The following is a 25,079-nucleotide window of genomic DNA, read 5'->3' as shown; positions in this document are numbered from 1 at the left end:
TCATTACACTGATTTTTTTCTAGTAAATAAAACCATTTACACACACTTCTTGCCTCCCTTATTTTTGTTCCCTGGCATGTATATGGTAAAACCATTGGGACCTGTGGGAGAAACAGAATACGAACACCACAGTTCTCTCAGAAGTTGCCTTTCTTCTTTCTTACTATCTAAAGGCAGAACAGATATATATACTGGAGCAAAGGAAAACTGATCTTAAAAAAATGCAGCTTGCATAAGGTAATGAATGTATAAGCCAAGAGAAATACTGAAAGTGCATTGTTTTGATTTCAAGTTGCATGTATTTCTGAGAGATTACTTAGTTTGCCTTTGGCTGACTGGAAGAACACTCCTTGAATTATAAGCTTGAGGTTCACAAAACTGTACTGATCCAATGTACTGGCATTTGAGATGTGGAATAGAAGCATCACTCCCAACCACACTGCTCTTCAGTGGTGAGACTTCAAGCAGGGCTGTTTAGAAATGCCATTTAAGCTCAACCTCCAACTTGCCAGGTACAGCACATTCCTATAATGACATGACCAAAATGTTGCATTTCCTTGACATACATATTCTTCTTGATTTTCTTCTTGTGCCAAGCCTGGCTTTGTCCACAGAAGACAAAAGTAAAGAACTAATCTGAAGTTTGTAGTAAGAGGAAGTGGAGTGACATTTCTGTTCCTCCATTTATCAAAATCTCTGGAGATTTCTGATATTTTAAAAAAAAACTAAATGTACAATTCTTCTTCCTCCGCAGCACACAAATACATATAGTCAAGCTTCTGTTAACCATTACAATTAAAAACTGTAAAATTGCATTTCATTGGTACCAGAAACTTTTATTTGAAACCATTCACTTAGCCAAAAGTTGACATAGCCATCCGTAAAAGATTCATGAACCCAGTTTTAGTCTCAAGCAGGAAAAGGCATCAGTGCGGTGTTAAAAAAAAAAAGACAAAAAATAAGGAGAGAGGGAGAAATACATGGCAATTAACACTATCTGAAGACGTAAGTGGGCAAAAAAGACACAAAACACAAGTGGACCCATAAGGAAAGCCAGCATATGAATTTGTCACTTCACGAGTCCATACATGCATTATTAAAGGTACCTTGAATCACTTAGTGCAAGATATTACAAGACAAAAGGGTGAACACAAATGCTCAGGAGAAAAAGACTGCAGTTTTAAATCCTCAGATCACCTAGGTAACTTGTTCATCTGAGGGAAATCAGTTACTAGGCATTTGCAGGCATTAGCATTTCAAGACAAACATGAAAAAAAACCCAACCAAAACCTAGTGCTCACCTGGATCTGATAATTGATAAAATCAATAAACACCTCATCTTCATTAACATTTTACAACACTATCTACTATGGAGTAAACTGGCTCCTCCACTAAAATAAAGCAACGTCTTTTTTACTGCTTTAGAGCAATTTAGCTTCTACTCTGAGGAGTCCATTTGTGGTCTCAATGAAATAAACCTTTGGATTTGATGGTCATTAGTAATTTGCAGCTGAATGAGAAGAGACAGTAGTAAGGCAGTGCAAAAGGAGAGAAAGACTATAAAGACTATTTCTGCATCATCTGAACTTTAGCATAATTGCTCTAACTGCAAGCATGGGATAATCAGTTTAAAAATAAACAACAAAAAAAAAACCCAACCCAGAACTGGAGGGTCTTCTCAGAGCTGTTACTGTGCTGTCCAGAAAAGCAGACTTTGCAGAATGTCCCGCTGAAATTAGCTGACAAATTGAAGCTGTGAAGTTAGCTTCTACAAAGTAATGGAATGGAAGCTTGCAGGAAGGCAATTCCAAAAAGGAGCACCCAAGCATCAACCCTCCTGTCCTCCATACACACAGAGGGAAAAAACACTGCAGATTCTGATTAAGCAGCAGCATCTGAATTTTTATTTACCATCATACTGGAAAACAATTATCTACCTAATCTCATTCTGGGATTGTGAAGGTGGGATATCCTGAGCATATTTGTCTACTGGTAGGCTATTATTTGAATTGGGTGCTATTTATTACTCAAATGTTATTTTGTTATTCATAACTTCTTAATTTTGAACAACTAATAAAATAGGAAGACCAACTGAAATACAAGCTAAAACCATACACACTCCAGCAGACAAACACAATGCCAGATTTCAGCACTAAAACAGAATATTCTAGGATTTCTCTAAAAAGACCACCCTAGCAGCTACAAATGAATGATCCTCATCTTCTACTGAAAAGCGAAGTTTACAGGCGATAAAGAAATTTAATCCCTTCCCAAATTACACTGATTATGCTTACATTTTCCCTGGGTTAATGTTACATCTTCATATAACTCTTAAATTCCTATTTGCCAGAGGTCTGTTGTTAGGTTTTACACAAGACTTGTTAATATGAAAAAACATGCACCGTATATTTTGTGTACTCACCAAACAAATAACCAGTGCCAATAGGAATTCAGCTTAAGGGCTAGTTTGGAGGCTTATTTGTTTCTTTTAATATTTGCACACATTAATTTCAGCACTAGAAGAAACTGAAGTTCTGGAATACCTGTTAGAACAATTAGAAAACCCAACCAAAACCAAACAAAAACCCCACAAAACCATAATTTAATCCTCATCTAAAATACCTGTCATCTCATCTGAAATACCTGTCAGGTTTTACATACTTGAGAGAAGTTACAGTGGTAAAGGTTGTAAAGGGTACCTTCATGGACATCTAACAGCCTCGATGCTGGGGTTCCAAGTATCAACACTGACAAAAGTGAAGGTATCTGCAAGAATTTTACCCAATTAAAGCAAGTACGTTACTGAGACTTAGACGGTACCTCTGTGACCTTCAGAGGCCACAAGAGATCTGCATAAAGAAGTAATTCAATTTTCTAAATACGGTGCTAAGTGCAGAGCTTAATAAACAGTACTTCCATATTCACAAATTACGTAATCAGTCTGGCTGAGGAGAATTTGAAGCTGAGACTGTCTGAACATATGCCTGAGACCAATAAAGGAGAGAAATGCTTGATCCAAAGCATCCCTCCTCTTCCTTTCCTAATCAGAACACTGACTACAAATGCCACCTTCAAAAAGCTCCAAATCCAAGACCTATATATTTGGCTTGTTAACACAGACATGGAACATCTTAACCAAGTCTCATTTGATCTGTCCCATCACGAGGAGGGTTCTCCACCCCAGTCTCATGTAACCCATCCAACAACAAATACTGCAGCTGAAGCATTTATTCCCTAATGGCATGCTCTGGCTTTCTAACCTCTACCTTTATTTCAATCATTTGGTTTTTAACTAGTCCATTCACAGCCACAAAGAAAAAGACAGTCATGTGCAAACATCCCTGAACCTTGGCGATGGCCCTTTATTTGTACCTATAACTGTGACCATGGTACTAAAAGGGCAAGAGGAAAAACCAGTTAGTTTAGGTTTTACAACGATTTAGCACTTACTGTGCTGTGTGTATAAAAACTGGGAATGTACCTAGTACTAAAACTCTTTTCCCTAGAAAATCATCACACCCGATAACCAGGAAGTTATTCAAGGCTACAAGCTGGCATCACATAAACTTTCAAAAAAAGATTCACAGTAAGGAGGTGGTAATTAGGAAGCAGAATACACTTTGATACGAGATCAGCTCCACATATCCCCTTGTACCAATGTACATGTCCAAAGAATAAAGACTGGGTTTCTAATCAGGCTTTAGAAAGTGCTATTATGAAAACTCAGATGTTCTTACATGGAAGACAAAATTAGACATTTCTATTTCAATAAAGATATTCTCAACTCACTGACATAGCTGTTATTACTCAAATAGTCAGCCATCAGTCTTGATGTAGATGTAGCAGCTACAGACAAGCCTTCCCATGCCATTTGAATTGAGCCTGACAATAGAAGACGAGTTGAAAGACACCAATTCTGCCAATACCTCACCACTTTGATTACATGAAGGAGATTTTCCATATGATACAAAAATTATAGTCGATTTTGATATTACCTTGGTATCTGAAGTGCTAGCTTCATTGGCCACACACAGCTCTGGTTTTCTGGCATATCAATAAATTCAGTGTATCTCAAGTTTAGTGGCCTCTGAGTTTTAGTTAGTGGTTCTTATTACAGAACAGCTATTTTTTTGTCCTTTAAAAAAAGCAGAAACTGGTATTACATTTGATGTCAGATTGCCTGGCATGGTAGGTTTTCCTACAAGACACCTCTGCCTTTTGACTACTCTGTGTGTGAACACATGCCCACCCAGATTCGACTTAGGGCACCTAAATCCAGCCATGAAAGAAGGAAATCAAAAAGGTTACTTTCAATGTTTTATTTCTTGCAGCAAGCATCGTTTACTGGTCGTTACAACCTGTGTGAGATAAGGAAAGCTCTGAGGAAATAGGACATAACCAGACCCTTCACATGGTGCACATCCACCCCAGCGCAGTGGGAAGGATGCTGCCAGCCCACTGCCATGAAGGCTCAGCCAGTATATGATTGCTCGTCCCAAATGACACATTTAGCCATTTGACAATACATACCACAAGGCCAACGCTGACCACAGGGGAGTATGCATTTCCTTCTAACACGTCTTGTACCCCTATGTACACAAGTTTTCTGCATCCTGACATACCCGTGGTCCCAGCAGGCGCGATGACGCCGCAGGATCCCTACTGGAGCCCGACGGAGGGCTTGCCTTCCTGCCACCAAACGCAAGGCCAAGGGCGAGGAGGGCACGGCGGTGTTTCCCCCCTCACCGAGATTCCACACGGCGGGGGGAGGGCTGGAGGGCAGGTGCACCTCGCCGGCCGAGGGGCTGCCACACCACAGCACAGGTGAAGATCAGGCTGGCGCAGCCCAGGGCAGGATCCGCAGCCCGGCACAGGAGCATCAGGAGCTGCTCCAGGTGCCCCCGGGCGCTCGGGCACTGGCTCGCTGCGGCTTCTGCGCCCGCCCGGGCGAAGGCGGAGAACGACCCTACCCGGCCGGGGAGCGTCTCTGCCCGGCTGCCCAGGGGCAGCGGTGACAGACCCCGCCCGGCCGGCGGGAGCCACCGCGCCGAACAAAAGGCCCGGCGGAGGCCCGGAAACGTCCCGGGGCCGCGGCCGAGCCGCGCCGTCAGCCCAGGGGGCGAACCCCAGCCTGGCCGCCCCGCACGGCCTGAGGCCGCCGGTGCCCCTCACCCGCCTCTCACCGCCGCGTCGGGCCCTGCAGCGGGCACGGTGAGGAGACGGGAAACCGGGGGAAAAGGACGCAATGCAACAGCTCCTGCGGCGCCGAGGGACGGAGGGAGGAACGGAGGGGGCAGCACAATGAAGCCAGCGCAGCCCCTGCCCCTGCCAGTAACAAAAGCTCTCCAGCCGCGGGGCTGCCCCCGCTTCTCCGGGCTGCGCGGTCTGCGGCGGCCGGGGGAAGGCAGGAGAGGTCTCACATCACCGACCCGCTTCCCCGCCGTACCCTCGGTCCGGCCCCTCGCACAATGCAGCCCCAGCCGCCCCGGGGACCGCCGCACAAAGCGGGCCGGTCCCGCCGCCCATCCCGCACCGACCTTGAGCCGCCTCGGGCGCCCCTAAGGTTTTGGTCACCGCCTTCCACACGTTGCAGCCCAGCAGGCAGAGGAGAAGCGCCGCCGACCTGCTCATTTCCACCCGCCGCCGCCGGCCGCCGCCAGGGAGAGAATCGCCGCCGGAGCCGCTGCCCGGAGGAGGAGGAGAAAGAGCCGCATCAGGGGCTGGCCCGCTCCGCGCCTCCCTCCATGTTGCCGTGCGCTGCCCCTCCTGCTTTCTCCGCCTGCTGCATTGTCGTCCCGCCGCTGCGCCCCGGCTCCGCGTCCCGCGCTGTCCCCCCGGGCAGGCGGGCGGCGGAGGCGAGCAGGAAGGAAGGGGAGGCGGGAGAGCTCCGCGGCCCCGCTGCCTGTCCGCTCGCGTTTATTCTTTAATTCCGTTCCCGTTTATCCCCCCGCTCTCCCCGCGGGAGCGGCCCCGGCTCCCCGCCTGCCCCTTAACCCTTGGCGGCACCCCCTGCCCTGCCCGCGCCCGGCGGCGCAGCGCCCCCTGCCGCCCGCGCCCCGCCCTGCCCCGCCGCGGGGCTCCTCGGCAGCGCCGGTGCTGCCCCCGGCCCGCCCGGGGCGGCCGCGCGTCCCACGGGGCAGCGGAGCCGGGCCGGCCCCGCGCCCGCCGCAGCCGCGCTCACCTGCCGCGCTCACCTGCCGCGGGGGGCCGGGTCCCGCCGCCCGCGCCCGCCGCCCGCTCTCCCTCCCTTAACGGCTGCAAAATGGCCTCCCCAGCCGTGCCGGCCCCGCTCGCCTCCCACCGCAGCCAGCGGGAGGGACGAGGGGGAAAGCGGGCGCGGTGACCTGCTCTTCGCTCGACTGGGACGAGCCGGGTCGCAGGGTCCCCCGCGACCCTGCCGCCACGCGTGACCTCCGGCCGGGCCCCTGCCGCTGCTGGAGTATTTAAAGCTAATTTCAAAAACAAAACGAACCAACCAACCACAAAGCAACAGCAAATGCACCCATCTACTGGTTTTAATACAAAATAGCTTTTTTAAATGCTATAGCAAACTGCACAGGAACGGTGAACTCTGGGTTGGAAATCGTGGCATTGAGGGCTGAGACCGGGCACGGTGCCTCCCGCCCCGCCCCGTGCCGAGAATGGCTAGGGTAGCACTGGGGACATTCTGCCGGGGGCAGGGTACTTTCCCTGGGGGCTTTCTCACTGGCGTGGTTTGCATCTTCCCTAAGAGCATCTCTCGGCTTGCTTTCCTTCAGGCCAGCGGAGGCAGAACACAAGGGCACAGCAGTCACTCCTCCCTTCCCGATCTCTGCTGAGCATTACGCGTCCTAAGGGAGGGAGAACAGGCGCTCCTCATGTTTCCTCCAGCACGGAGATTGCTGCTCCAGACAGCTATTATGTCAAGTCTTTACACAGCTGTGCAAAGCAAAGCTTCTGCCCCACTGCCTCACGGATTTCCCACGATCTGCTCCCAAACACTGCCAGTGCTTCAGTTGGCCTCTAAGACTGAAGTTTGTATACCTACAAATTTAATCTCTCACTGAGGTGCCCTAAAGTTTCAGGATTTATTTGTAAATCAATTTTAAAATAAAATCTTCCAATAAAAATGTGATTCATTACAGATTGATTTTTAGAAAGCAGTACAGTTGTTTATTTTATCATTTCAGTATTTGACCAGAGTAGCTACATCACAAGCTACAGGTTGTTTATTTTATGAATTTTATGAAATTCTGGTACCCCAGAAGTGTTAAAACTGATTTAACATAGAATTTTCAGACACACTCCAGTTGATTACAACATATTTCACTTTGGTTTTACTGTTTTCAAATACATTTTCTGAGAGTTGGTAAATACTGTGTAGACATGCAACTTTGTCCTTTTATCCCGAGAATTTAGAGGATTTATTTGTAAAGTTCAATCCCATAAGAAAATGAAGTACAAAAAGGCCATTCAGTTCACAGAGAAGACTAAATGAACAAATACAGATCATGTGATCTTACTCCTGCTTGTCATAAACAAAGATTTCAATATTATAAACTCATGGCATGTCTTAAGTGTGAGGCAACTTGCTCCTAAGGAAAGGAGGTTGGCCATATGGTAAATAATATAGCTTTTTTCCCCCCTTTCTCTGGATGTTCATGAACTTAAATTAGCATCCGTAGGATGAGCTCAGAGCTAGAAACTTATTTAAAACCTAATTCTGTCTATAAGGAAAGGTAGAGCATTTTGTTACAAAGAGGAAAATGCATTTTCCTGAATATAGTTGTATTATTTTCACAAAAAAACCAAACAGATACAACAATTCTTGCAACATCAATGAATAACACATAATGACTAAGGCTGGAAAGAAATGAGATATCGCACAGAGAAATCACAGAATTCAAATGGTTTGGCCTGGAATGGACTTTAAAGATCACCTGGTTTCAATTCCCCTGCATAAGCAGGGACACCTTCCACTAGACCAGGTTGCTTAAAATCTCATCCAGTCTGGCTTTGAACACTTCCAGGGATGGGGCATCCAAAACTTCCCTGGGCAACCTCTTCCAGTGTCCCACCATGCTCACAGTAAAGAATTTCCTCCTGCTATCTCATCTCAACCTGCCCTCTTTCCATTTAAAACCATTCTCCCTTGTTTTATCACTTGTAAAAAGTCCTTCTCCAGCTCTGTCTTGCAGCTCCCTTTAGGTACTGGAAGGTGCTGTACGATTTCCCCAGAGCCTTCTCTTTTCCAGCTGAACCACCCCAGCTCTCAGCCTGTCTTTACAGGAGAGGTGTTGCAGTTCTGTGATCATCCTCATGCCCCTCTTCTGGACTCCTTATTTGGAGCCCCCAGGGCTGTTCAGAGTGCTCCAGGCAAGGTCCTGTGAAAGGAGAGGGCAGAATCACCTCCCTCACTCAACCTCCTGGTCACTTCTGATGATGCAGCCCAAGGTACAGCTAGACCTCTGAGCTGCAGATTTTGAAAGCACAGGCTGTGTATAGTACTGGACACGCCCCACATTTCTCTTTATTTCAGCCCAGAAAAATATTTTTATCCTTAAAAACTATGCTGGGCACACAGGACTTGTCTCTTACCTGAAAAGGCTAAATTTATCTATATAATTACATGGTAACACTCTCATAAATGCTGCTATTCATGTAATGAAACTGAGCTATTCCTCCAAATAGCTTCTCTTGAAATGATCTTTTCTTTGTTGCCCCAGTGAGCACTGAAGCATCTAAGACTGACATACTGGTAATGCCATTGATTCCTGGATGAAAACTCCCTGTGACACAAAGGATAGTTGATATCTTATAGCTCAGTTCAAATCCTCTTCAGACTTAAGCAAGTATAAGTTATACCCCAGGCACGTGTCCATGCCTTGTTTGCTGACACTCATTGGCTAGACACCCTTAAGGAAAAAAAGGAGACAATTTACTGCAGCCTGAGAAAATACCACAGGAGCAGTGTCAATAAATAACATTAATACAATAAAATTACCTAAGTCAGGCAGTAATGAGAGCTCAGTTCTAGTCTGGGTCATACATGACCCAGCAGAGCGCTCTTAGAGCAAAGAAGGTGAATGGTATCCCAGACTTCATTACTCAAAGCATTGCCAGCAGATCAACAGAGGTGATCTCTCTGCTCAGCACTGGTGAGGCCACACCTGGAGTGCTGTGTCCAGTTCTGAAATCCTCAGTCCAGGACAGACACAGACACGCTGGGGAGAATCCAATGACAGGTCATGAAGATGAAAAAGGACTGGAGCATCTCTCCTATGAGGAAAGGCTGGTCAGCCTGGAGAAGAAAAGGCTCAGAGGGAATCTGATCAATGCATATAAATACCTGAAGGGCAGCTACAAAGAGGATGGAGCCAGGCTTTTGTTGGTTGTGGCCAGTGACAGGACCAGAGGCAATAAGCACAAACAGAAATGCAGGTGGTTCCCTCTGACCATCAGGAACCTTTTATTTTATAAAAGGCAACTTTTATTTTATTGTGAGAGTGTCTGAGAACTGACACAGGCTTCCCAGTGAGGTTGTGGAGTCTCCATCCATGGATATATTCAAAACCCACCTGGACACAATCATGGGCAACTGGCTCTATCAGGCAGGTTGGACCAGATGACTTCCAGAAGCTCCTTCCAGCCTCAACCATTCTGTGATTTCTATTCAGAAAGAATACTTGAGCACTAGAGGTGCAGTGGCAACTAGATGGCTGGGCCTATTCCTAACCCAAGGTGGGTACTTTTTCCTTTCTGCAGCATTTCTTATTTGTCCAGTCCATGCTGAGGTATAGGCTACCCTGGAGCGAGTCCTGCAGGGTAACCCTCAGTTAGCTGGTCAATGGGTGCCTGGATAGCGCAATTAAAATCCCCACCAGGAAGACGGAAGGACTCTTGAGCTGCTGGAATCCGAGCGGGTTTATTGAGGACTGATTGACGGAGTAGGGATGCAGAAATGGGAGCAGGGAGACAACCACACTCAGGGGAAGCAGACTCGGAGAGCCCCAGGGAAGGAGGAGCCAGAGTATATAACTGGGGAGGGAAGGAGTGCCTAGGGTACAAATGATCCAATGGGAAGAGGGTGTAAGGGATGGAGTAACATAAACTGGGCCAATGAGGGAAAAGGGAAGGAGTGGTTTACAGAGGGAACCATTAGGAGCAACGAGAACGGGGAACTTTCCAGAACTTGGGGAGATGACAACCACAAACTGACAGGTGATGGGCATGTGCTCATTTGCACTGGGGGGCAGAGGACTTTGGGGAAATGCCTTATGCTAAACGACTGTAGTTTCCCATGGCATTCCCACACTGTCCTCCCCATGGGCACATCCCACACTGATGCTACACAAAGTACATTTTTACATTGTACAAACAATGTAAATTATATTTTAAATTGTACAAACACATTTCAAATAGTTGACTATTCAAGTTACGAATACTAACATACTTAGAATATGAATACCTATTAATGAGGCTCTCTGCATCAATCATTAGTAGACAAACACATTCAATGAGTGCCTTGGAGACTATATGGATTAGTTTGCAGATAGGCTTACAGTTAAAATTTCCAATTTTTAATTCTACAATATTCAGACACCCTTGAAAGGTATGCTGAATATGCTTAAGCAAAACCTTCAGCTAAATAGTTCTTTTCTGTTCATTCTCACAATGTCTACTGCTGTATTTCTTGTGGTATTATTTCCACATAGAGTTATGATATAAGTTATGAAAGCAGTGCTTAGATAACCAATGACAGATCTATAATAGAGGATTAACAGTTAAATATTTCATATATAGCAAATTAATTCAGTGACCAGAAGGTGCAAATATTTATGATAAGGACATAGCTCTAACAGGCTATCTAGCCTTTCTGGTTGGCAGTAGCAGTGTGTGCATTTGAGAATTGCTTTGAAGTACTTTTATAATTTCTATAAGAGTCCTTGTTTACTAGTGCACAAGTTAGTTTACATATGGAAGATCACACAAACCTAAATCTAAAATAAAAAAAAAAAAAAAAAAAAAAAGAGTGAACATCAGATATAAAGTCATGAAGACTATTTTATTTTGCAGTGCTTCTGGTAAATTGAGCCAGCTACAGATTATGTGGTATTAAATATTTTACATGAAAATTATAGAAGCTATTTAGTCCTCGATCTTTCAAAGAAAAAAGCAAGGTTTTATGACCAGGACAACAATTATTTCTTATTCTTTTGAGAAATCTAGCAGTGATTGAGTACTACTGTTGTTTTAGTTGTAGCCATGCTGAGCATGGATACCAAAACATAATGCTGTCTTTGGCATAAATACCTTTCACCCTGAAGATCTCAGATCATTTCAATATTGACATACACATGCTGTGCTATTAATATGAGACTCAACTACTGCCTATATGTGCTCATAAGGTAAAGAAATGTTTGGCTCAGTAGACCTAAGTACTTGTTTACATAGGGAGGCCAGTGTGAAACAGTTATGTGTGAAATACATCCCCATACCTCACTGTACACTTAAGTCCCTTAGTAGACAACTGGATGTTGACCAGCTTGAGACTTCAATAAATATTAGAGCCAAAAGTAGCTTTTACTGCCCTATTTCTATATTAAATAAAATTATATTTATCTTATGGGAGCTGCCAGAATAGGACTAGGCTGAGATTAAAAAAAAATCTGTAAGCATTGCATAAAGGTTGCAGAGGGAAAGCTAGTAGGGATTCTTGTAGTTAATATGAGGGTTTTGGGAGGCCAGGCTCAGCAGCTGAGAAGGGACTGGGAGATCTGAAGCAGGGATGAAAGGAAGACTGAGGAGTCAGTGGGTTTGGGGACAGGGGAAGAAAGGATGAACAAGGGCTGTGTGGGGCCTCTAGAGCTTTTGGGAGCTATGGGAGATACCAGAACATTTTGTGACAGGCAAGGGGGTTTTTCAACCTCTAAGGTAGTTCTGTTTTCTAGATTATCCTGCATTTCTGAAAGATGAATTTAAAACAAACAAAAATATTTGAGAGTCCCAGATGAATCCCTGACTCTGAGAGTTAAGGATTTAGAAAGAACACCAACATAACAAAATTCTGAATAAAATAAGAAAAGGCGACAACATTCATACTAAGGATTATTATAAGGTTAACATAGACTATAATTTAGAGGAAGTTGTTATTCAGCATTAAAATCCTTCCTTGCCCTTTTCTGTTATTTATGCCTCCATTCAGCTGAAAGGATGTCTGTCATTTGGATATCAGCTAAGTGAACCTGAAACTTTATCTGAAGAAGGTTTGATTTAAACTCTGCTGGATATTATTTACATGATTGTCTGAGCTGCCACACAGCTCTTATGATACAACAAAGAAAAAGTCAGATTAAAACAAACCAAACTTCCTTTATGCTACAGCAAGTGATAACAAATTATACCAGTAAAATAGAAGCTTTCTAAAGTATATTTTGGTATAAAGCCTTACTAAAACCACTGTCTTCCCTAAAGCTCTAAATAACTAAATCTAAGAGCCTTCCCTCTCTGTTTAATCACTTTGATGAAATACACTCAAAGCAGTTTAGATCTGAGTTCCTCACCACCAAGTCACACTGTTGCTCTCAGCTCTCTCCTGGAGGCCACCACAGCAGTACAGCTCTTGTGGAAGTTGATAGCGACACAAACACCCATCCAGGCACAGCTCTGTTCACAGAGTTTCTGAGTGTTTGTGCTTCCTTGTGCCTCCTGATGACAGTTCATTTGAGTCAGCAAAAATAAAATGCAAAAGGAGTCTTGCTTAATGGCCTTGAGCTGTCATCACAAGTCCTGGACTAAAATCTTTGGGGAGGAAAAAAAAGAAACCACTTTATAAATCAATACAAAACTGGCAAAGATTGTTCTCAGAAACCATAATCTTACATCTTAAATCTTAAATCTTTAAGATTTAAAAAAAATATTTTCACTGACTTTCTAAGTCAAATATGTCTTTCTGTGGCACCCCTTCCTCTTCTCTGCCTGTTACCTCTGTTCTCACATCTCCTGTCATCCAGGACACTTCACTTATTCTCATGGTTTCGGCTACTGCCTATATCAACCAAAATCTAATTTATCTTTCTGCTCCAAATTTTATTTACTTCAAACTTTAGTTTCAAGGATATCAGTTTTACAATTGGAAGTTATAACATTCTACTCAAAAATATTGAATTTTCTTTACCATTTAAAACCTGATCACTGTTCCTTCTCACCCAAACTTCTAAATAGCACTTGCTTTTTTTTCTCTTTGTCTTTTCTTCCATTTGTTTTATCTCATTCATTTATATACCAGTTTATATTTCTGACCTTTGCCATGCCTACTGCCATAGTCTTGTCCAAGCAGTTTTATGCAGTCTCTATTACTACAGGTACTCCCACCTTCCTACTTCAATCTCTTTCCTCCCTTTATCTAAATTGAGGAATGGGGATTTTTTTACTGATCAGAGCCCATCCCTTATCTTTGGTTGGTGTCAATGCACCTGCTGAGTCACACAGACAATGCTGCATCAATGTGAATCATTGTTTTTTCATACGAGATAGAGACTTGTAATTTTTAAAGCTCAGGGTTTTGTTTTTTTTTCCAAATGCCATTATGCAGCAGCTTTAAAATAGCTCAAAGTCATTGGTAATTTGCAAATACCTCTGTTCCAGAATAGAACAGAATAGGATATCCTGAGTTGCAAGGGACCCACAAGGATCATCAAGTCCAACTCTATCTAAAAAGCTCAACATTTAAAATATTTCAGGTATTCATTTCACCATATTATGGCACCAGTGCTTACTGGAAATAATTTTGGGAATATTTTAACTACCTAGTTAAAAACCCCAAAACATTGTGCTTATTGATATAACTTTCCTCAGATGACTGTTCTGCTGCATCTGACTGCCACACACATCCCATCACACCTTAGTAATCCCTTCGACAGCTACAGCTGTGCCGCCAAACACAAGTAGTTTCTTAGCTCCCAAGGGCCCAGCTTTGAATTAGCGAGTGCTAAACACTGTCCCTCCCACAACAATTTATATGATGCATTTTGTGATGGTTTTTGTTTTCCTTCTGTCACTGAACTCAAGCTCACAGTTTGCTACCAAGCTGTTTCACATGACACGTAAGTAACAAAATTCTACAGTATTAGTACGTGGAAGTTGCTTGGGTTTTCACATGTGTTTATGCTTATAAATGGTTCTGATGGTTTACTTGCTACTATTCTGAGTCTTATGGGTCCCAGGATATCTCAGTGTCTCAGGATACATCTTGGTGTACTTGTGCTTTTTTCCTTGTCCTGCCATCTCCCAGTATTTTGGATATAACCAATAGCCAAATGCAATATCCTTAAGATTTTTGTCATTCCCTGCAACCTTTATGCCTGAAAGTAAAGATAATCACAGTCCTGCTGTTTTCATGTTGCTCCTGAAGACCTAGAATGCACTTGTTCTCTGTGCATAGCACAGAATGGGGAAGCAACAGACATGAGTTTCTATATGAAGCAAAATGTCAAAGGAGCATCTGGCAGGGAAGGAAGGAAGACAATGTCAGAAACATGTCGGAGTTTCAATAAGGTGACCAAAGGACCGATGAACAATACAAATGTTTCTGTCAGCTGGGGGAAGAAGAGATGACTGTATTCTCTATGCCAGAGTTTAGGAGAAAATTAACTTAGTCTCTGCTTTAATAGAAAGGAGATAGCAGATCTTTCTCTATGCATTTAAAATACAAATGATAGAGTAAAAAATAAAGGGTGTTCACCTGCAAAATAAAAGACAATTTAAATTTGAATGGTCATCTCTCTCTCTCTCTTCTCTCTCTTTTTTTTTTTTTTTTTTTTTGTGGCTCATGCCTTTTCTTTTTAGAGTGCACTGAGACAAAACATTTTATGTATTCTAGATTCAGCCAAAAAGTTAATTCCCATACTGTAATTAACAGTATGTGCCCGAACAGTTGTGCCCAAACTTCTCCAGGTCAAAGTTTGCATATCTTCCCTTGTATTTTCTGTATACCTATTAAAAATGCACTGAGCTCTGTCTGCACTATTCTTTCCTTTTCATTTTCCCCCTTGTTTGTCCAGAGCATGGTATAAGCACATGGTGTGATTCTTGGTCCTGCGCAGCGACAGGAGTTGGATGATCCTTGTGGGTCCCTTCCAAATCAGGATATTCTATTCTATTCTATTCTATTCTATTCTATTCTATTCTATTCTATTCTATTCTATTCTATTCTATTCTATTCTATTCTATTCTACTGCTGAATAGCCTGTTCATTTTAACTGTGATACCTATCACAGTAAGTTTGTATTATTCTTGATATAAAGTAGGTCATACTGACTGAAGACATCCTGACAGAACCCATCCTTGACTTCTAATTAAACCTGACATCTGTACTGTTGATTACAGATGTATTAGAGTTGAACATTTGTTGAAATTTTTATTAAATGGCATTAAAAAGATAGGAGAGTGGTTATTGTCTTGGTTGCTATCTGAGAATCATCTCTTCCCAACTTTTTGGACTACTTTCTATCTGAAATAGATACAGATTTCCAAGGGAAGGGAGCAGGAATGAGAGAAAGAGCATCTGCAGATGGTTTTGTCTAAAATAATCATCATCTGGAAAAGACAGAGCTTAACTAGTGTGCAAGAAAAACACAGTGAAATGTGAAATACTGAAATGACGGGCAGGACTGTATTATTTGTCTCATGAGTGCATAAAACCAGGCATTGTAATTCATCAGAAATAGAACTGGCTGTGAAGGACTTGCCTCATGACTACTTAGGAAAAAAATGAGGCTTCCTCAAGAGGCACAAGCCTCAGAAGATGGGGCTGAAATGTTGTGAAATGCTTTTGTCTCTGGCATTCTGAACCCTTTGAACACTCATGTGAGCAGGCCTGGCTCTGGGAAAGGCAAAGTGATAGTTGTGTATTGGAGCAAATTCTGCGAGCAACAAGCTGCTGCTGTTCACTGAAGCAGAGATCAGCTGCTTCTAGGTAAGGCAGCAAACCTCTGGCTTTCCCAGGCCCTTCCACTTAGCTTGGCTCACAGGCTTTACCTGATCTGTTGGTGTTTCCCACCATGCTGACACACCATATGCCTGCTTGATTATGGATTATCCACTTTAATTTTACACCAAAACCTGTGCTGCTTCGTGAGGAATATTCACTAAGCATTCCTACAGCTCAGGATGCTCCAGGAACAGCCCTCCTGAATGTATGCCTTCTATAAATTAAAATTAAATTAAATTAAATTTTAAAAAAAAGGGGGGGGGGGAAGAAAAAATAAGGTATTATCAGCTCCTGCATCCAGCCCAGAGAAAACTAAGGCAAGAGCATTTGTGGCCATATGTTGGGTAGACAGGGTAAAGACTAATAAGAAGTCTAAAAATGTGGTGGGTTTTTTCTCCAGGATGGAAGAAACTTATGGGTCTGCTGAGTGTGGAATTGTGGAATAATGTCCATAGATAAAATGTCAGACTACCCCTGCAATGCAAGGCTCACAAGGACTACTCTGTTTCTCTTACAGCTCTTGTACACTGAAAAGAAATATGGGAGACAGGAACTGGGAAAATTTATTGAGATCACTTATTGACTAAGGTGGTATGGCCATCAAACAGAGTACAAAAGTACTGTGCCACAAAACCCGAGGTGATGGCAGTTTCTGCTTTCATGTGAAAAAATTATGCAAATACATACTTGCATTGCAATGTATTCTCCAGAGCACAATGAATATAGCTTTTCTGGGGAAACCCAGAAAATGAGAGGTGAGCTCGTTACATGTATCTTATGGCACTGTGATTTTATGAAGCTTGAGAAAATGAAGACACAAATGAATGGGTTTGACCCAAGAAAAACAGTCAAGCCTCTACGTGGATCACGTACTTGCAGAGAGAGATGCTCAGGGAGCCCTACATTTGGCCTAGTTGTGGGGACATTATTTCAGCATGAGAGTGACTCAGACTAGTCCCAGAAGTTAATCTGTCCAAATGTACATTGAATTTGTCTGCCTCTGCTTCAGACTGGCCTAGCATGTGCCAGCCTACTTTTGAGATGTGCTCGCTTTGTGTTGAAGGATTTCAGTACCTCCATCAGGCACAGTGTTTACAGGAATGTTTAGACACACAATTCCTATTAAAATGAAGGACTCAGGCCAATGAACACTAATGAAATGTTCACTGTAGGTGACTGAAACTCTTCAAATGTTAGGCTTAACCATGTGTGCATGCATATGCCTGTGGTTATACACAAACTATTGAAAATAGAAATCAAGTAGAACAAGACAGAAGTTGTAAAATTTAAGCATGCTTTTCTTGGATTTCCTTTCCATTTGTTTAAAAAAAAGCATTTGTTTATGTGTTTGCCATGCCACCATGAAAAATTGTCCCTTTTCAATCTTTTTATACATATCGTAAAATGAAATGTAGATATATATCAAGACATAAATGCATACATATAGGCATACAACTGTATCTGTGCATGGTAGGCAAATATAAATATGAATATGAATATGAATATATAAACATACAAGGAAAGTATTACCGTAATAAAAGACTTTTATTCTTTGTTTAGTTTTAAGTCTCTGGAGTTAGTATAATTCTTTCAAAGTTACTATGAAATGTAACTACTGTATGAAGGCACACAAATACCACACATTCAGCAAAACAGCTTGACAAAACAAAAGCACATTGGTACAATCTTACAGCTCATGTTTTTACTTTCCAGTAACTAAGGTGTGCTTCAGAATAATGACATTAGAGGCTAAGCATAGCTGTGACTAGAGTCCAGGCTAGCAAACCCTGCTGGGATAATTAGCATGACCTCCCTGCTATTGCCATTAAGAGACATTAAACTGAGAGAATGTACAAGGAGTAAAACAGAAGTGGAAAGGACCAGACAAAGATGAAGTCTAGGGACTGGGAAAGTGGAGAAGGTTGCAGGGAGTTCCAGCTACGAAAATGTTGGGAACAATGGTTTCATATTCTGTAATATAATGTAATGCTCCCAGCTGGTCTTAACCCTGATGGAAAGGCTTTGTTTAAGAACTATAAAAAACTTCATTTTTCATAAACTCTGAGTAATCTGGGAAAAGAGAGGCTTTGTCTGATCTGAATTATGTGGTCTTTGTTCACACTGTCTTCCTTACCAAATCTAGGGAACAATATGAGAGCCCTCCTGTGGCCAGCTGAACACCTGTAAATTCCCTTGATCGCAAAGACAAGACAGCCCACTAGATCCTTACCTAGTGTCTGTTTTCTTGTTCAATGGGAGTAAGTTGTTATTATCAAACTATTTATTGTGTAGAGGTGTGCATGGCATTCTCAACAATAAATCAAAGGAGACTGTCCTCAAACACTGATGTTAGAGCATCTAAATAAGAGCACAGACAGAGTGAAGTGGAACACAGAGGTCACACTAGTACAGAACATAATGACTTACTATCTACTGCTGTAAGTCAGCACAACTTCACCAACACAGACAAAAGAAGATAAGTGGATTGAAGAGGTAGCCATATGGAACACTTTAACAAAAGGCAGTGGACTTGAAGTGGAAAGGATGGCTCTGAGCACCAGTCTGTGTCTCCATTCACAATGCACTGACATTTACACCAAGATGGAAAAGATGTGAAATCCTGTGCTCTGACTGGGTGTTTTTGATATATCCCTTTGCAGAATGTAGATACTGCACAAGCTCCCAGCAGGATTCTTGTTAATAGTCTCCCATTTCTAGACAACTTGGACTCTACCAGGCTAATACTTATTCATATCAACTTTGTTTACAGAAGTATCAGAACAAAAGGATTCAATAGCATAAGAAAGGCTGAGAGATCACATTTTTGATACCCATAACCTTTCTAGTAAAAAAAAGTCCTTCTGCTAAAGGGGCAGAAAAAGATTCTATGCAGCCTCTTAAAAAAAGTGAAAAAAGGGAGTAGCTCGTCTAAGTACATAGAGACCTTAAACATTAGGAAAAGATCAACTTACATTATAAATATTAATTAAAGTAATCCCTCTAAAGCTAAGAAATTTGATACCAATTTATCCCTTTCATAACTACAAAAATCAAATAATCTTTATTTTATATAGTCAAATTCAAGAGGACATACTGAGAAGTGACAGCTTAGCTCCTCTGAACAGATATGCTCGAAGCCTAGCCTGAAGAACCAAGAGTGTGCCCTATGCAATGCAATGCATTACATTACTGATCTCTTTAAATGGACATAGGCAGCTGAATACCTTGGGAGAGTTGTGAAAGATAATTTACACAATATTGGTGATGATTTTCATTAGCATGAGTAAAAGTCCAGGAAGAAAAAGCAGTATTTGATCCTTCCAGTGCATCATTAATCAGTGTTGCCTACCATCAGGTCACCAGTTTTGTAAGTCAGAGCAAAATGCTGTTCAAATAATCTATATTTGCAGTTTTTCCAGCAGCAGATCAGCATTACCCAAAACCCCTAAATAGTTGCTCCCTGAATTTTTTGAGTTTCATGATCCTTCTAGACTTCTAAATTTAGCTGTCTTTGTTCTCCTTGTCAGGCATGTGCAACATGTGACAAACTCTGGCTCAGTACAAGAATTTTAACTTGTGAATTAAAAATCTGCAAATCCAAATCGGTCCAAGTGGGGGCCTTTCTCTCTTCGTAGTACAGGCAATTGATCAGTAGATGGTGGTGGTGCACTTCACCTGATGCAGTTGCCCGATGAGAGTAACCAGCTGTTAAACCATTTTTATTATAGAGCACACCAGTAACAGTCTTGGACATGACTGAGATTTTAATATATCAGAACATTAGAACATTAAGAAATGAGAAATACTAAATATGTGTGTCTTATAAACAAGGAAAAGTATTTTCTTTTTTGTTTGGTTTGTTGCCCCCTAGAGTTTCAGCAAACTTTTAAACTTCTTTTTCCTCATCCTGTATTTTAATTCAGTGAGAACAGAGTCCTTCAGCTTTTGCTGTTTTATATACTAAATAGAATGATAGATGCAAGCAGAAATAAAATAGAGTGGGAAGAGAAGATGCCTAATGAAATTGTCAGACTCCAGAACTCCTTTCAACGTGGATATTTGGCACTTTCCCTCCCACATTGACTTTGTCACCGCAGTAACTCTCTGGAGGTGAAGAAGGGACAGAAGGAGCTGGTTGTAGTCTCCTTTTCCCAGGCAGGTAAGATGGAGAGGACGAGCACTGGGGACATCCTTCACCTGTTCAGGTACAGGATTCTGGCATGCCTTTGTCTCTAAGTCTTGACCTGTTTGCACTGCTGTGGATATTTTAGAGCTTCTTTCTAGGGATATGTATGCCATTATGCACCTGCAGCCATGGTGCCTGTCATGGGGATGGACTGTATTGATCTTGGGGTTCTACTGAGAAAGATGAAATAAAGTCTTGGAGCAGGATCACAAATGAGTGAATTTGTGCTGCCTTTCTGAGCAGAACAAGTGCTGAAGCTTTACAGCAGGACGTCTGATGGGAGTGACATGCTGAAAGCAGTTAAGATATATGGTAGGCCAGGAGTCACGTAGCAGGGGCAGATCATATTTCCAGTTAAACATGTTTGCCATCTGCTGGCCAGGCTGCAGATTTGCCTGCTGCTGCACTGGGAATTAGCAGCTTCTATTATAAGTGATGGATGATTAGAATGTAGAAAACACAGTTTAGCAGTAGAGTAACTTTGAATATTTATAGGCTTTAGTTTACAATTTTAAATGTAATGACTCCAGAACTGGGCAGTTACAGGGCCATATTAACATTTTTAATTTGCAACTCATTTCTACCATCAAAAGCAATACTTTCTCAGTTCCTAGGTCATACCTCCTGGGCTGACTGATGCATTGTGTCATGAACAATCAGAGCTAAAGAAGCAATTTCATTTGGGCTGTGCATAAAACCTATTATTAAGTTAAAACCAGATATTTATTCAAAATTGAACTCATACTTGAGAAGAGGATGAGAAAGCTGATCCAAACTGTTCCTTTTCCTCAACGATCTGGTGCCAGAAGAATTTGGTGTCAGAGAAGAGACTTGAGGGGGAAGTCCAGAAGACCTGGCTGAAAGTGTCTTCTGGCCATATTGGTTCCTATTCAGTTTTAGTTTTGGTCCTATCTTCACCCAAAACTGGAACTACATTGTGGGCATGGGTGAGTCTTTACTTCATCTCAAAAGCACCAGTACAAGTTGGGCAGAGAAACAAAGAAAAATGTGCCCCAAGGCTAACAGGCCAGAAACAAGAAATGACCTTTTCAGATTTACCCAACATGAGTCAGATTTTCTCCTTTCCTCCCTCCCTACTTCACTGTAATTTTTTTGTCACCTAGAAAGAAAAGCATGTTTAAAGCTGTAATATAAAGAGTAATTCCCATGCTGCCCCTTTTGGATTTGAAAGCTGGTAAGAATTTATTGCTCAGTAAGTTAAATCTGATACTGTGATATTTCTAAGGGCAATGGTTATGTAAATACATCCTTATACTATCTCTGGGGTGCCACTGCAAGCAAAAAACACAGTCCCCACAGGGTAATGGTATCACCTTTACATGACTGAATATAAAAAAATGGAAGACCATAAAAATAATCTGTTATGAACAGTTTCTCTTTTATTAGGTCATGGAAAAATATGTTTGTTTTAAAAGGAAATAAAGTAGTGAAGGAGTGAGAAATTTAAATAATTTTTCATGTTACTTCAAATCTTAAAAAGGGCATACAATAAAATACAAAGAAATTCATAAACTCTGATTGCTCAGACATAGTTAATTTTGCACTATGAAGGTGTCAGTGCAGAAACATTATCCCTGTCAGAAAAAAATCAAGTCTCAGGATAAAATTAATATCTTAACGAAAAATCATAACACAGCATGTACTGTAAGGCTTAGTCATTAGTGAAGTTATTTGATACAGCTGTTTCATACAGTATAATTAAAATGATAAGTTAACCATAGTCATGACAGTTCTTCCTTGATTAGTGTATATTATTCTTTTATCAATTTTAGAGTCATGAACTTTTGGTAAGTTGGGTCTAGGACCTCTATATGGATTCATGAGGTATTACATGCAAATACAACTTCTAACCTTACAAACACTGAAGAATATTTACTTAAATTTAAGTATCTCCAGTAACTAGATGGAGCAAATAGTCCTTTAAGGCATATGAAAGTCATGAGTCTCTCTCTCTCCAGCTGCCCCCATACACACACCCACACCCACATCCACCCACCCACCCACACACACACCCACCCACACACACACACACACACACACACACACACACACACACACACACACACAAATATATATATATATTTCTTTTGGATGTAGTGTTAATGTTAGTTATCACACCTGTCCATTTAATGTGAAATCTCTATATGCCCAGTTTCCTCTGTTCCTTACCATGTTATAGGGCACAGTACTGCACCCCCTGATTCTGTAGATGATGCTTATATGTAAAGAAAGGCAGACAATAGAAGTAGAAATTTGGTCTTAAACTTTGACTTGAACACAGTAATTTATTTTGTGCTGACTATTACCTCACTGTGACTGTTTCCAAGAAAGCAACATTTAGTATTAAAGGTGAATTTCAAGCTTTCCAAGGCATGCTGTGGGAACTTTCCTGTTGCTCTAAGAGCTAATGAATTTTTCAAGATGATTCTTTAAAAAATTGCCCCTCAGCTGATTACCTCTTTTGACTGCTGTTGATAGACTTACGAGCAGTACTGGAAAGAGTTCCAGTGCCGGGAAGAACTCTGCAAGGCTGCTCTGGCCATTCTTCTGCTTTAGGCTACACTCAATCTCTGCAGTTCAGCCCAGTTTTCCAGACTGTATGTCCCAAGTCACTCCCCAGGGAAGATGATTCGTATGCTTCACTGCTCTGCCTGTTCAGAAACACTTTCTAACATCTAACCTAAACCTCCCCCAGTGACACATAAAGCTTTTAGGTTTTTATCCTATACAACATGAACATGGCAAACAGATTACTTCCTTTTGCAGCAGCAACTTTTTACATGTCGGAAGTTGATGTCTGTCTCCCTCCTCATTCTTCCCTTTTGGCTGTCAATCTTTGCAGACAGTTAATTATTCTTACTGCCCTCCTTTGGATCCCTTTCAGATTATTCATATATTTTAAAAATAACTGGAGTTGCCAAACATCCCTTATAATGTGGGATTTCCCATGTTTAAACCTCAAATCTCATATGCCATATTGAAAACATGTGAAATATTTCCTGCTTAAATATTTCCTCTGTATTTGAATAGATGACATGGGTTCTGAGGTTGAAACATAGAAACTTGCAGCTACTCCCCTGCCCATTCTTCAGAGCTGCCTTTGGCAGCACAGAGCCATGACTTGGATGTGGCTGTGACAGAAGCAAAAACCAAAGTGTCCCTAAAGGAGCTGGGGAGGTCTGAAGAACAGTGCACACCCTGAAGCACCAGAAAGGCGTACCAGTGTTTTAAAATTCAGAACTCACCAATTCTGAGATGCTCCCCTGTATCAGATGTAATCTTTCACCCAAGGACTTACCAATGTAATAAGGAAAGAAATACTCCAATGTTTTGTAGACAATGCTTTTGTTTGTATAGCTCAGGAGATGACATTTTAGGTCCCTGTCTTCTGTTTTGCTTGGGATTCTCCATGCTCTCTCCTCTGCAAAATGCTATCCACAAGTCATGCTCCATCCTGCATTTGCTCAGTTCCTTATACCTGATTACCTAAGGACTTTGTCTGCACTGTACTTCCACTTTTTCTTATCAGAACAGTTTTTTTTTTAATTTGACAAGATTATTCTGAGTTTTGGTGCTGTCCTCCATTACTCTTGCTGTTTCTGCCTGCCTGGTGTCATCTGTGAATTTAATGCTTGCTCTCCTTTCAAGTATACAAATTATTAAAAAAAAAATGCCAACCGAAACTATAACCAAATCTTGAACTTTATCTGATGTAACTTTAATTTCAACAAAGAACCATCTGCTATGTTATTTGCAGCAAGTCAGAAGCAGAACAGACTCTACTCCTCAGAACCATTTCCATGGATATGATGCAACACAGAGGTATGGGTTTGCTTCTTCCACTTACAGAGGTATGGAAGTACTGTGTTGCCAGTATCAGTTCTTGTCTCTGGAAGAAAAGACTGGACAGTCATTCTGAATGTCCTTAGCCCTGTCCACTGTGGGAGAAGCCCTGTTTCAGAGATGTGAGTGCACATTTAGCTGGGGCAGAAGATGAGAACAACCGGAAAGAATAAATATCTCCTCTCAGAGCTAAGAATACTCCAGCACTAAGAATGTCCTCTGCAAAATATCTACTTCAGCAAATAGGAATGCTTTTTCTGGAGTCCCTAGGTAACTGCTAATAGTAAGAGAGAAACTACAGCCTTTTTCAGGCTCTAAGACCTGTGACATTCAAGTCTAAAAATATAAACTGTAGCAGAACCCCAATTGCATGAGAAGAATTTCCTTTAACATCATCAAAAGGTCTGAGATCTCTCACTTTGTGAAGAGTTTTAGAGGAATTGTCTAATAATTTTCTATGAATATGTATGAATCTTTCCAGTCTGGGCCTATAAGAAGAGTGAAGCTTGGCATTTAGGAAATACTTAAACCTAATTCACTTCATTTTTTTTTGCCAGCACTCTGACTGATGACATTTCTGTGTAAAAGAAGGCTTTGCAGATGACCTTTCTATTCCTGCCAGAGAGACCTTACAGGCAGTGGCATATTCTGTCATTACCCACAGTGAAAAAGATACTATTTGTCCCTATCCAGTCTGGACATCTTGGCAGGATCAGAAATATATTTCTAGTTAATTCAGTCCCAGTGCAAAGCTTTCAGTAACCAAAGTGGGTAAAGGAAAGCAATTTGAACTATATTTGAAAGTTAATGTCACTCATTCTATTTCCAACTGAATTTCTAACTTTTAAACCAATTGTTATTAAGTTCTAGATCATTAAAAAAAATCCTGTTGAAAAATGAGATGGTGGTTTATACCATCCACTTGCCAACAGTGAGAGTAGAGGTGTCTGGAAAGATATGAAATGTATAGCCTGTGCTGATAGAACATGGACTCACAGGATTTATATGCACTCAGGGACCACTTACAGGACTGTTTTGTGCCTGTGTGGCCAGCCATGA

General features: G+C 41.8%; 1 protein-coding gene and 1 long non-coding RNA gene across 2 annotated transcripts in view; both read right to left on the bottom strand.

Moving 5' to 3' along the window:
* FAM171A1 (family with sequence similarity 171 member A1) overlaps positions 1-6,042 on the bottom strand; it is an 87,427-nt gene extending 81,385 nt beyond the window's left edge. The window contains exon 1 of the mRNA XM_053991149.1: positions 5,538-6,042. Within this exon, the coding sequence (XP_053847124.1) occupies positions 5,538-5,631 (94 nt within the window). The 5' untranslated portion in view covers positions 5,632-6,042. The remainder of the gene's footprint in view (positions 1-5,537) is intronic.
* Positions 6,043-11,065: 5,023 nt separating this feature from the next.
* The window catches only part of LOC128814989 (uncharacterized), a 31,619-nt gene continuing 17,605 nt past the window's right edge, over positions 11,066-25,079 (bottom strand). The window contains exon 6 of the long non-coding RNA XR_008439535.1: positions 11,066-12,780. This is a non-coding gene — a long non-coding RNA (uncharacterized LOC128814989). The remainder of the gene's footprint in view (positions 12,781-25,079) is intronic.

Source organism: Vidua macroura, chromosome 1 (assembly GCF_024509145.1).
Source record: "Vidua macroura isolate BioBank_ID:100142 chromosome 1, ASM2450914v1, whole genome shotgun sequence".
Lineage (NCBI taxonomy): Eukaryota > Metazoa > Chordata > Aves > Passeriformes > Viduidae > Vidua > Vidua macroura.
This window is presented reverse-complemented; position numbering and strand designations above follow the sequence as displayed.